The 13,427-nt window shown below is 45.5% G+C and overlaps 1 protein-coding gene across 4 annotated transcripts in view; it reads right to left on the reverse strand.

Moving 5' to 3' along the window:
* Positions 1–13,427, reverse strand: part of WDR59 (WD repeat domain 59) — a 48,905-nt gene that overhangs the window by 22,278 nt on the left and 13,200 nt on the right. For all 4 annotated transcript variants that reach the window (XM_040075160.2, XM_040075159.2, XM_040075162.2 and 1 more), the window contains exons 7-15: positions 12,294–12,382; positions 11,710–11,826; positions 10,671–10,748; positions 9,781–9,937; positions 8,034–8,113; positions 5,761–5,893; positions 2,605–2,729; positions 1,584–1,748; positions 692–787 (exon numbers count right to left, since the gene is read on the reverse strand). In XM_040075160.2, the coding sequence (XP_039931094.1) occupies positions 692–787; positions 1,584–1,748; positions 2,605–2,729; positions 5,761–5,893; positions 8,034–8,113; positions 9,781–9,937; positions 10,671–10,748; positions 11,710–11,826; positions 12,294–12,382 (1,040 nt within the window). The remainder of the gene's footprint in view (positions 1–691; positions 788–1,583; positions 1,749–2,604; positions 2,730–5,760; positions 5,894–8,033; positions 8,114–9,780; positions 9,938–10,670; positions 10,749–11,709; positions 11,827–12,293; positions 12,383–13,427) is intronic.

Below are 13,427 nucleotides of genomic sequence, written 5' to 3' on the forward strand. Positions count from 1 at the left end.
CCTGAGGAGACTCTCCAATCATTTCCTGAATGCTAAAAACACCCACTCCAGTACACTTCACCCACACAAAGACCTAATACCTGACACTGGGATGCTGAGTAGGTATCACAGATCTCTCAGCTAAGAGCAGAGTGTAACTTGGATTTATCTGCAGTATCATCCCTCAGCAGAAGGCTGCAAAAAAACCCCAGATTTTCACAGTTTGGGGTTTTTTTCAGGGAAGAAAACAAAACCTTAGAATAGGACAAGCAGGATCTTTGACTGAAACTGAGGAAGTAAAGACATCTGCCACTGCCTTTCAGACAAGAATGAATCCATCAACAACCTGAGGTCTCTTATCTTCTCTCAAAGATGATAACCACGCCCTGGCAGTCAGTGAGATATATGCTGAGCTGGGAAGCTACCACGCACCACCAAGATTCTCCAATCTCCAGTCACTCCTGGTAACCTGAATATCAGAGTTCCCCAAAGCAGCTAACCTTCAGGGTCTCATTTGTGTAAAACAAGACACATCTAATCATTCGCCCAGCTCTCTTCAACATTAACCAGAAGTGCTCACACAAATGTAATGACCACTCACAGGGGCCTATTTACACATCTAACGAGGCCAGACTCTCACTGCAGAGTCAAAAGTGTGGGACATGGGGAAAGACAACAAACTAGGGCAGAGAGCCCACACAGTTCTCCATACCACGACAGACTCCAGGCAGGAGACCAGCTGACGCAGGCAAGGCTCCAGGCAGCTCTGGTTCCGCTTCACTTTCTGCAGGGAAGTATCTTTCAGTATCTGGAATACATACAAGATGCAATTTAAATCATGGCTTCTTCCACACTTTGACCACATCCTTTTCGTCTCCAGAGCAGCTTAGATGCCAGGACCTAAACAGGTCAAAGGCAACCCCTAATGTCCACTGGAGCCACTGGTGCGTTGTCTGCTCTGAGGAATAGCTGTGTGCCTTGATCAGAGCACTGAGGTTCACCTAGCAGCACACTGAGCCAGGATTTAGGCTTCACTATTACCGCAGCCCATATGTTTCATACCAGTTTGTGGCAAACTGGATCAGATTTTTTTCAGGAAGAAACCCAAACTGATCAATCAATGTGTTGCTGGGGAAAGGATTTCATTAGCTATAGGATTTGCTACACCAGATGATCAAACACCTGGTCTGAATTAGCAGGGCCTGTGTAAAAAAAGTCCCCTCATTTTTTAAAGCAGCTTGTGTAGTAGAGCAGGAAGAAACATCCCAGCTCAAAAATAGTATCATTCTGCAGCTGGATGCTTAGCTGGTCATTTTTTCTATTATTGGGTTGAGGGTAACTGCATGAGGAGAAGGATGTCAGGGATCCTCTGGCAACACACATCACACTGGAACACAGCAGCAATGAAGAAGCAGTGAAAAAAGGCAAATACTGGGCTGCAGCATCAACAACAACTTCATCCTATGGGCTTCACAATTCATCAGACCAACACGACCTGTGGTACGTCTTCAGCAAGGTCTGATGTTCGGTTACGTCTCGAAAATCCAGACCTCACATTCCCATCATTTGTAGATTTATGAAGACACTCTATACTCCTCACATACCTTCAGCAGCTTTGCCTTCATGGAAGCTGTGATGGAGGTTGGGTTGATGAACTGGAAGGACGGTGCAGCATTGTTGGGGTACTGGACAGGGAACATCACCAGCATCCTGACTCTGTGGTTGCCGCAGTGCACCGACACCGTACAGCTGCGACTCACCGCATCCATCTGTGAGGAAAAGCAATTGCTCTCTAGTTAGATCTCCCAGGACTTTTACGCTTATAGTGGCTTAAATTTATGCTGAGGAACCGGTTCTTCTGTACATAAGATGAAGATGCTGTTCTCAAGGACAGAGAACACAGTGACAGCAAAAAGCCCCAGGCAGATGGGGACAGGCTCAGCAGACTAACATCCCAGCATCCCAGCATCTGGAGACCATGGCCAGCCCAGGTAGCACCAAGAAAGGAACTCTGCTCCCAACAGCCTCTGCACCCCCTCCCACTTCACTTGGCCATGGAGAGCTCCAGGCCCAGTGCAGCTGCAACAGGCGCCTTCTAAGATCCTGCAAAATACAGTCTCAGAAAACTACATCAGGATCATGCCATGAGCTGTGAAACCACAGAGGTGGGGAAAGGAGACAGGCAGCTGCCTTGAGCCTCCCAGCCCAGTTCAGTGCTGTTCCCCCAGCCAGAGGAGAGTTTGGAGTGCAAGGAAGAGGGCAAAACTGAGGGACAGAGTTCAAGACAGGGAAGGATCAGCAGATGGGATTCAAAACCAGTTGAAATAAGATCAACTGCATGGAACAAGTCACCTTCCACTATGCAGTCTAGGCAGAGAAGAAAACATCATCCAGCCTTCTCAAGATCAGCCAGTGTATTTACTGTGCTGGAACATTACTCTCACACCAGTGTCTAGGATTATCCTCTTTCTTACTACCCCTGGCCAAGAGGATCTTGACAGCTCAAAATAAAACTTGTTTACAGACAGCAGTCACTGCAGCAAAGAAGGTTCCCCCCCGCAGGCTCCAATAAGCCAGCCTGCCCACATCCTCTCCCAACAAGCCAGCAAAAGGAAACTCCTGTACCTCCACATTGACATTTCGGATCTGCACATTGATCAGCGAAAACTCCTGCTGTAGTGTTTGAGGCAGCCCCAGCTGGTCCGTTTTCTTTCCCACCAGGGGGTCATTCAGGAAATCTTCTTTTAAGGCTGACAGGAAAGATGAAAAACAAATTAAGACAAGCTGGAACAGGCAGAGTTTTTCACATGATGTCAGGAGGCAGCCAAGACAGCAGGTTTTCCCCTGCTCTTCTGACACACGGAGGTATGAGTTTTACCTGCAAAGACCTGTGAGCTGGAGGGCCTCAGCTGGAGGCACGTTTCTGACCCTTCTCTTCCAAAAACCAAAGCTGTCTCCACACAGGGCTCCCAGGAAGGTTATAGAACCTGCCTGTACTCTGGACAGTCCTAAATGGTCCTTCTCTTCTCATGTGAGACCCTTTTTCCTCCCTACAAAGTGCTGCCAGAGTCATGATCAGCTGAACTGGAGCATCTCAGTTCAGCAGGAAAGAACTGCAGCCCTAGCAGTCTCCAGGAGGAGCTCTGGTCTTTGGGACTAACACCCCATCACTCTTGACTTTCAGGGAAAGCTTCCAAAGCATAACAAAGCTTTGGGAGAGAGCAGGGAGTATTTCTGGTCCTAATAGAAGCTTAATTCATTTGCAGCAGCCATTTACATTTAATGTTGCAAAGCACTCTAGTGCTTTAACAGCCTTAAAGACTCATCAAAATACTGGGTCTAACTCTCCAGAAGTCTTTAGGACAATAACCCCTGAAGGCCAGAACACATTTAAACAGCCAGGCAAGCGCTGCAGGACACAAAGAATTATGGTTAAGATAACAAACTTCACTGAGTTTCAGAAGAATTGGTCTCTGCCTGTGGGTGTGCCTGGCTTTTTCCTCTTTTCTTGCTGTGTACCTCCATAAGGACATTTTACAGTGGCACCACTTCTTAAGAAGGCCAAATATATTTTTTGATGATGGTTCCAAGGACAGAAGGGAATTCCTGATCTTTCTGCTATCATTCTCACACCTGAAATACCACATTGCACAAATGATTCCCAGCAAAAACAAATGAAAAGAAATGCAAGAAATTGACCTTTTACAAGCATTTGTCTAGAAATTACTGATTTTGCTGCAGGGACAAATATCTGGTATTACCACTACCCAATGGGTTGCTGGATTTGGATAGGTAGGATCCTTAGCCAATCATTCTTGCTTGCAATTCTATTACAGCACTTAGATATATTCCAGAAAAGGGAGCTGAAAAGGAGATTAAAGGAAGATCAGTGGCTCTCAGGGAAGATAATTATTTCTAGCTCAAGACACCATATCACTTACTGAAAAGCCATCTCTGAGGTTCCCAGTATGGGCAGTACCCTCCCTTTGTCTTCTCCTCCCATTCCCTTCCAATTAGTTTTTAATCCTCCAAAGCCACGCATTTGAACAGATTCCTAAAGCTCCTCTATAAGCAGCAGCAGAGCTGTGCAGTGAAGGCACAGCTGGGGGCTCTCTCATTCACCTGCAGAGCGCTGATCTCTTCAAAAGATCCCCCAAAGTGCTTTACTAATATAACATGGAGGCTTTGTCTGCAGCTGAAATGCAGCCATCCCCAGGGTGAAACATTAACAGTCCACAATAGCTTCTGGGCTAGAAAGAACTGAAATTCCTACCTAGGGATTTGCTTGTGCATTAATCCTGCAGTTGTGTTATTTGCAGCAAAATCTACCCTGCTACAGAAAAGCCACATTCATTCCCTTTGGCCATGAGGAAAACCGAACAGTCCGAACCAAAGAAGAAACCACATGAAAACCAGACCCACACAGAAACCACATGGATGTTTGGATGTGCCTCATCAGGGACAGTGGAAGAGTTAACTCTCCTGTGGAAAAAAGAGAAGTCAGGCAGCCAGAATGAGAATGCTTCCAGCTGAAGCAAGAGAGGTTGTGCTGCCCCAGAAGTACTTACTGCTCATGGGGAACACAGCTATCTGGGGCTTTTTCTATCATCTTATAAAACCCTGACATGGACAGAAGTTCTGATGGCTTTCAGAAACTTGTTCTGTTGCCACACAGGACAGGAGGCAGACAGGAAATTCACTGGCAATTGCTGAGCAAGAAACTTCCAGTTAGGAAGAGATGCTTTCACTAAGGGACCTGACAACTGTTCCTTTATTCAAAGGACAGACATTAGACCACTTTCTCCCCTTCTCTGCAGTTTACTGGCAAGCCAAAGGGAGAATCAAATTGCTTCCCCATAAACCCATCACACGGGGAAGCACTGTGGCACAGCTACAACACTGAAAGGAGCTGTGAATTTAAACCAAACTGACATGAAGGCATTGGCGCACCCAATTCTTCTTCCTCAGTGTAGCTGTAGAAATCCCTTTAGATACCTTTTTTCCATGCACATCACCATGTGATGCTATAACCTCTTCTCCCTGTAGTTACACTGCTCAAACACTAACCCTGAATGTTTAACCTGGCCAGAGCCTTGATCACATAAATCCACCTTCATGGTCCTTGCATGCCTTCTTTTCTGTAGGGACAAACACTCACTTTCTGTCAAAGTGTCTCCCATCCACCCCTCAGTATCTCAGAAGCCAGGGATACTATCGTCTCCAGCCTCTGCCAGCCTTCAGCCACCTCTCATCAACACATGACCAAAAATTCATGAGCTGTCTCCATATCTACTTCTGGTGAAGACACCAGCAAACACCTCCTTGTTAGATCAGCTCACAATGACCCCAGCAGAAGTGTTTAAGTACCAGGTGTGATATAAGCAGCTTGTGTCAAAGTGCCTTACTCACACACTCCCTCTTCTGTGGGCTCATCTCTTATCTTAAGCTAATCTGTCTTCTTAAAAGGCAGAACTTACTTTTTGATTGCCTTACTTTTGGCAACAAGCCACAACTACAACCTAAAGAGCATACAGTTAAATGAAAGTCATGGCAAGGAAGAGCTTCATTTTACAGCTAGAATCATTGTGTTAGAAGAGAAAAAACTTGGAGGACCATCCTGAGGAACCCCTAGTGTTTTTCCTCCTCTCTGATGAGGAATCCATTAACCTTTGAAACAGCAGCAGGTTGTGCTTTGCCTATGTTTTCTTATGCTAAGATTTATCTTCTTCCCAACACAAAGATGCTGGTGTCTGAGGTTCCACAAGCCAACACTTCTCTCACCTTCCTCATCCCCATGTCCAGAGTTATGCTGGGGCTCCGTGTCCTGGGGGTGAAGGGTCTTGTCTGGCTCTGGCAGATGAGAAATCCCATCAATGAGGTCCTCAACTCCATCCAGGATATCATTAGCACAGAGCTGAAAAGAACAAAAACACCCACGTTCTGCACAACAGAATCCAAGTTGTGGGAAGAGCCACCACTAAACAACTCACTTCTGCAGACAGATGGATTTGCAAGGCAGATCTATCCACGCAACTGTCATGACTAAGACTGCATTGTTCCTGTGACAAAGACAGGTGATCTTTCACTTTCCAGCACCCTCAACTCTGTCACCTCAAACAGCCTGGCCAAATCTCCTGCTCACTTTAAAAAGCCACTCAATTTGGCCCTAGACAGGGCCCCTAGACAGGGCCAGTCTAAGAAATAGAAGTTTACCTTTAGTCAAAACTGTAACTGATATTACTTTAATTCCTTGAATTAATTTATTAAAACTTGTTTAATTTTTTAGATCAAACTTAATAGTAGCACACCTTCTGCATTTGATTTTTACAGTCCAGTAGGATCTAGAGACCCAGGTACATATGTGCCCTATTGTTCTAGGTCCTGTATCGAAACGAAACCACAAAACCCTGGATTTTAAGTTCAGCAAACTGGGAAGATGAAGGGAAGAGAAAGGATAACGGTGTGATGTAGCAAATTACAGCACTGGTCACCAGCAACATGCCATCATGTGTGTAGTTTGATCCAGACAAAGACAAGGACAAAAGAGTGGGAGCCAGTAGAGGAAAAATAAAGGCTCTGACATGAATGAACTATTGATACAAAGATAGGAAAGAAATCAAATGTTCACAAATATATCAGGTAGAAGTAAAGGGTCATTTTTCACAGAGAAAGTGTTTGTTACAGACCTGCAGGACTCCTGCAGGATCTGTGCTGGGACACATGCTTCTCAACATATTCATTAAAAACCTGGAATAGGAGGTGAATAGCGACATGACCAGGTTTGCTGATGCCACCAAGTTTTTCAGGGCAGTAACAAGAGTGGCTGACGGCAAACAATCACAGAAGGATCTTACAAGAGTAACTGTATTAAAATGAAAGACGAACTTTGGCTCAGATAAATATAAAGCAACATACATTGGGAAAAATGGCAAACTCAAGCTGAGGGAATGAGATGTAGAAGCCAGACTAAGCTGATGATTTCATGGAATTACGCCAAACAATTTACAAACTAAACTGAGTACTGAGAATCCTTTGGAAAGAACAAAGCTCAGATCCCCATCCCCAAAGGTATATACTCGAACTGAAATAGGGTTGTGAAAGGCAAAAGGACAATCAAAGTTCTAGTACAAAGGATGGATTAAATCAAGACCTTTTCACTTGAAAAAGGAGGCAGCCGAGAAGGGTATGATGGAGGCCTACAGAATCATCACTAGCACAGAGAATACGGCTCATTTCATCTTCAGTGGAATTAAATTAGGTGGCAAAATAAACAAATGAGCTGGTTTTCCATACAACATGCAAAAAGCTATAAAACTCCTTGTTATGATGTTTAAGGCGAGAAAAATTTACACAGGTCCAAGAAAAAACAAAACAAGTCTATGGAAGTGACACTCATCAAGCTCTATCTCATAAAAAGATGCCAGACTCAATGAGCCTCTAAGTTGCAAATGGCAGGAGGTTGACAGGGCATTTGAGAGAAACATCACTCTATGCCTGCCTACTTCTTATCCCCTCCCAAGTGGAAGATGTGACAGGGCCATGAGGCCCACTGTGGCCATATGAACCTCTGGTAGGAACCAGCACACCTGTTCTAGTAATTGCATCAGAATCTCTAACTGCTGCAGATGCACACAGCCACACCACCCACCCCAGGCTTAGAGGCAACAGACACAAGGGGAGGTAGAGGACGGCACAATCCCTACATTTACCTGGCACCTAAACCACCGAGAAATAGTCTTGCAGCCACGGACGTGGCATTTTAGAGGCAATGCAGGCAGTAACTGCCCTCCACCTCCTCCAAACAAACTTCTGCACTTAATGTCAAGACAACAAAGCAGCCTTGCACAGCCACAGAAACTTTTGAGATGGGCTCAAAAGAGAAGATCCATCACAGGTCTCCATGGGGATGTTTTAAGGCTGGAGTTGAAGAGGAAAGTGAAGTAGCAGCTGACTTCTCTGTCTGCAACTCTATGATATCAGAAGAGTGACAGGGAGTGGAAGGAATGGGAGGTGAATCCAGCCTGTAAGAAAAGTGAGGCAGAGCATCCACGTACCCTCTGCAACTGAGAGTCAATCCGCCACATGCGCAGGGTCTGATCCCGGGACCACGTAACCAGCTGGTAATCTTTAGAGCCTAAAGAGGACAGAAACAATTAGAGACCCCACTGGAAAAGAGACTACCTCAGCCCTGTGTTTAGAGTAAACAGATTCAAACAAGCCAGCAGGCGCATCCAATGGATAAAGCACTAAACTGAAAGGCAGAGCAAGGCCTTTTCTGCTTCGAATCGACCTAGGTATATCAGCCTTTGCGCCCACACCACAGTTTCCACACCTCTAAACAGGCTGTGATTTACAAGCCAAAAGCACAAAGTATAATGAATGTGACACAACCAGGAATAAATAAGACCCACAACACTATTTGTTTAAATAGAAGAAATAATATAGTAAAAATAAATGTTTCTCAACTATAACTGTAAAGCGAAAAGATCTTTCAGTTCATCAAATCTGTTTCATGAGGTAGATGCTTTAAAACATTTCTAAGCAATGAGAAGGCGATTCTGCTCTTTCTCTTCTTGCTTCTGAAAGAGTTGGATGATGCCAAGTTCAGGTTGTATGGAAATAGATCTAACCACATACTATCCATCAACTGGCAGAGGTACACAGGCCTATTTATGTCCATGTTTAGGTCTTGTGATACAGTTTTAAGTTTCCCTTGTCAAACAGCTGCCATGCTTAAGAATTTGCTGCTGCACAGCTGCTTCCTACACCCCTCTGCTGAGGCATAGGGGTTGTCTAAATACAGCACAACAGACTCTCTGGAAGGAAATTTGCTCTATCTTGGCTGTCTCCACACTGAAGCAGACTTGGAATGTTTGTGTGATTGATTCATGTTGCTTGAGACAAGCAAGACGTCCAACCCCGGGTATGTATCCCCTAACACAGCTAAGACAACCAACTGTAGCTCAAGCCTGCTTCAATGTTCATTCACAAACTGTCTTAGACTGCGCCTTCAGCTCTCCAGTGCTCTCCTCTTTTTGAAAGGGGAAAGTCAAAGTATGGAGAAGGAGGTGACTTAACTGAACAGCCCCAGCAGCTGTGGCAGAGGGCTGGACCAGCACTTTTACAGGGCACTGCAAAACTGCAGCACAAGTGACACCAAAGCCAGACATGCACATTCTGTCAGTGGCAGCTGAAGTGCTGGAAACAAAGCTGTGCTCTGTGTGGTTATGCAACCTCTGGTATGGAATCTCCTATTCTTAGCTGCTTACACTAGAAAATTTAGTCAGGACTGAACTCTAACAGCAGATTCTCTATCCCACTTTATTCCTCCCTTGCTTTGGCCAGCACACAAATAAGATGGGCTTGCTGGGTCTGTGGTCTGGATATGCTGGAGGCTGCTGATCCAGACCATGATATGAGGGGTTAAAACCGGTTAGCCTGCAGCTCTAAGCAGGGAAAGGGTGCCTGCACTTGTGCACCTATCTAATAATTTATACAATTTATTCTGAAAGATTCGTTTGAAAAGAGACTCCCAGGAGAGTGGAAGCAATGACCCGCTCAGCATTCTGTAGATTTGCTTTATTAGCATGGAAACAAGGCAGTGCTTCTGAAAGCACTGCCATAAGACCAGCTGTAGTTTGAGGGGGGCAGTGGGGGACAGGAAGGTGGGCAGGAACTATTTTAAAGGAAAGGCAAGAGTCAAACAGAAACAGCATCGCAATCAGGAGCCAGGTCTACACACTCCTGGTTAGGTGACAGCCACAGTGTAGGGAAAGAGAGCACATTCAACCCTGAACTCACCTTCTTTCTGCTTCCTCCACTGAAACTCCAGCACCACATCATCATGTCCCACAAAAGTGTGGACAGGCGTGTTCAGGTCAAAGACATTCCAGAGGAGGAGACTGTTTTCCCGACGGAGCTGGGGGACCATCACTGTCACCAGTCCATTGCTGAAAGGCTTAGAGAGAAAAAACCCTTCCAGTTAGCCAGGGAGAGTTATGTTCCCATGCTGCTATTATCATACTTTCATTTTTACCTTTTTCCACCAATACAAATGCAAAGGTTTTAAATGAGCTCAGCACAAAACAGAACCAGGCCAAAACCTGGGATGGTCCAAGGCAGTTGCTGTGCAAAAACACTGTGTTTCAAGGGGGAAGATATAGTACACTGAGATACTCAATGCAGCTCACTTAAGATGAGTAACTTCTTTCTTCCGCGTCCTCACTTTTCATCTGTGAGGCTAGAGGGATTTCACCACTGACTTGTCACTGGGGATCCTTACTGCAATCTGCCTGGAGCTGCAAGAACTGCTACCTGGGGACTGAGCCCCTCCATGATGCTCAGAGGAACATGAAAACCAGTCCGACACTCCTCTCTGTTTGGACAGGGAAAGGAGATCAAGATTCAAGGCACAGCACTGGCTTCAGGCCACATTCAGATCTCTGGGGATTATGACTGATTAAGAGCCTTAGCTTCACTTGGGTGGGTGCTTGCTCACTCCTTCATCCGAATGCCCCCACTGTGGATGCTGCTTTTCTACACCTTTTAGGCACCAAGAAGGATTTTTAAATCAACTTAATAATGTCCACAACCAGATCTGGTGAGAAACCCTACGGCAGCTCTTTATCAAATGTCTCTTTGTGCATTCTTCTCCGAGCACAAGATGGAACTGGTGGGAGTTTCTCACTCACCGTGTACCTTGCCTTCCAGACGGGAACCTGGCAGGGAAGGATATTGAGGTACTTCCGAGGCTGACGGTAATCCCAGAACTTGAAAAAAAAACCAAAAACAACCAAGAGAAAGGCAAGCAAAGGCAGGAGTCAGCTGGCTATACTTTCAGGCTGTAGTTTTCCATGTGGCTTGCAGCTAGAACAGACCAAAAAGCATGCCAGGGTGCCCACAGCATCATTAGTAATCCCATTCATTAACAGCGGAGACGGCCCCAAAGGACAAATACCAAGCTATCAGCATCTGGCAGCATCCCTTAGAAAATGAGTGACTTGGGGTCATATTCACAGTGATCATAGCTTGAGTAATTAGAGCAGGGAGACAGGCAGCCTGCTTGGACTTTCAGAACTACAAGGTACCATGCAGGCTGCCAGCCAATGTGCCAGTCCATGCTGGAGGCAGGCCCACCCTGCTGTTACTGCTAATTTTCTAATGAAGAATCTAACCTTTTGCTTTGCTAGAATACACATCAATTGCATTTGCCTCAGAGCTTAGCTCAAAGTGAATGAACTCAATTTGGCTGACATACAAAGCACACTATTCCCCCCCAAGCAAGAGGGCCTGCACAGCAGTGCTTGCAGGCAGTCTCTTACTGATACTCCTGTTCAACATGAGTTTGGAAACTCCAGGGGCTGAAGTATGTCTCCCCTCAAGTTGCTATAATCAGCTTGAGGCTGGCAACATGCATTTCAGGAACAAGGCTCTTCTGGCATATGTGATCTGTTCCTTTCTGGTAAGCAACAGGCAGAGGCAGTTGTTTTCAGCTTCAATACTGCCCTAATCACCACAGATATGTGGCAAGCATATGTGCACCCATTCCTCAATGACCTCTCTGCCTGTTCTGAAAGTGCAGTCCTGACTCGACGTATCAGGTGGCCAGAACCCAAACAATAAAGATCCAGATCTTGCCAATGGTAAAGCACTCCCACGAACTTCAGCAGAAGGGGATCTGCTCCACCATCCTTCTTACTCCCTAGCAGGAGTTGCAGAAACAACACTTACCCTGACAGAGTTGTCCTGGCTGGAAGTGGCCAGTGTATACTCGTTGTCAGGGTGCCAGTCCAGACCGTGGATTTTGGAGAGATGAGCTGCCAAATACTCCACTGCAGTGCTGGGTTTCTGCAAAGAGAGACATTGTCCTTCTCAGCACAGGACACCTGAAATTTAGTCTAGTTCTTTGGAATAAAAAGAGATTTTAACCAGGGCAAGAGAGTTAGAACAACCGCCCCTGCTGGGGAACAGCAAATAGCTCAGCAGAAGTAGCTGAAGAAAAAAAATCCTGTGAAGGTATGGCAAATTCCAGTCACCAAGTGCAACCCTAACCATACTTTACACTAATCAGTTAAACAGTTAAGTACTATTGAGATCAAAAGGAAAATGTTGATGGGTACAGTCTCTGAGGAAGGTGGCTAACAACACATTCTCTTCACGCTCTTGGACTCCCAATTCTCTCTAGGTTAAACTGACCCACAAGAGAGATCCGAGACAAAGTATTACATTTCATCAGTATTTATCTGTCACCAGAGAAATATCTGTGTTGGGTAGGTGGGAATATGTACAGACTGCTCAAAAATCCCTCAGCTTACCCTTTTATCCCATATTCGGACATCCCCATCGTGGCTTGTTGCTAAACAGTTGGCATTTTTCTTGTTCCATTTCACCTGGGAAGCTCCAGCTGCAGCACAAACAGAGCAGGCCAAAACAAGCAATTAAGGAGAAAACAGCACAGCAGTCCCATTGCCTGCACCTAGAGCTGCTCTTAGCCCAGGAAAGGCAGTTCAGAGGAAGGATATCCCAGAAGTCAGGATGAAGGACAGCATGAAAATTATTAACTCCTGGTTCCTCAGTGTATCATTTGTATCCTCAGGACAGCAAAGCAAGTGTTCCAGTTGCATGGCTAGAGATCTTTATCACATCTTCTAGCCAGGGGCTGTACCTGATTAGAATACTCATGTCCATTAGCTCCGATGGAGCAACTTCCTCCTGACCAGAAATGTGGGTTCATCATCTCCTTCCCAAATCCCCTCCTTTTTTATTCAAGTTACTTCTGGGTGCTTAGGGCCTGTTTCATCTCCCTGCTACCCCCCATACTATCAGCTGCTACAGAGGCAACTAGTGCTATCAATCTACGATTAAAATACAAGCGTAGGAGAAGGCTGCAGTGCAGGTGACCTTGGGTGTGGCCAGCTGGAGGTGGACCCACTGAGTGGACCAGAAGGTCCACCTGTCAAAATATACCACAGAAGTCAAAGACCTCAATAATAGTGTAAAGAAACTGGATGATGGTCCAGATATGACTTAGATGTGATATCATGAAGGACTCAGCCAAATCAGATGATGGGTTGTTATTTCTATTAGAAACAAAGCACAGCTTCAGTTCATGTGGATTGTTCAGGTATTTTAAGCATAATGCATCTGTTCATCCTTATTCTGCCAGTATTTTCAAACCTTTTGAGCTATCAGAAAGGTGAAATCCATGAGAAAGCTAAACAGATCTCAGCCTGCTGCTATTCCCCACCTCCACTACCCACCTCCTGCTGCATGGTGAAGATTCATCCTGACAACCTGGCAAAAAGCTATTCTGGGGGATAAAAAGCTGCAAATAGACTGCCAGTTGATTGATTTGATCCACTCACTGAAGGGTACACAAATGTCTGGACCAGCATTAAACAGCATCAGGCACAGGAGGAAGGAAGGAAGCAAGTAAGCTTTCTGGGGAG

This window comes from Hirundo rustica, chromosome 11, assembly GCF_015227805.2.
Source record: "Hirundo rustica isolate bHirRus1 chromosome 11, bHirRus1.pri.v3, whole genome shotgun sequence".
NCBI classification, from domain to species: domain Eukaryota; kingdom Metazoa; phylum Chordata; class Aves; order Passeriformes; family Hirundinidae; genus Hirundo; species Hirundo rustica.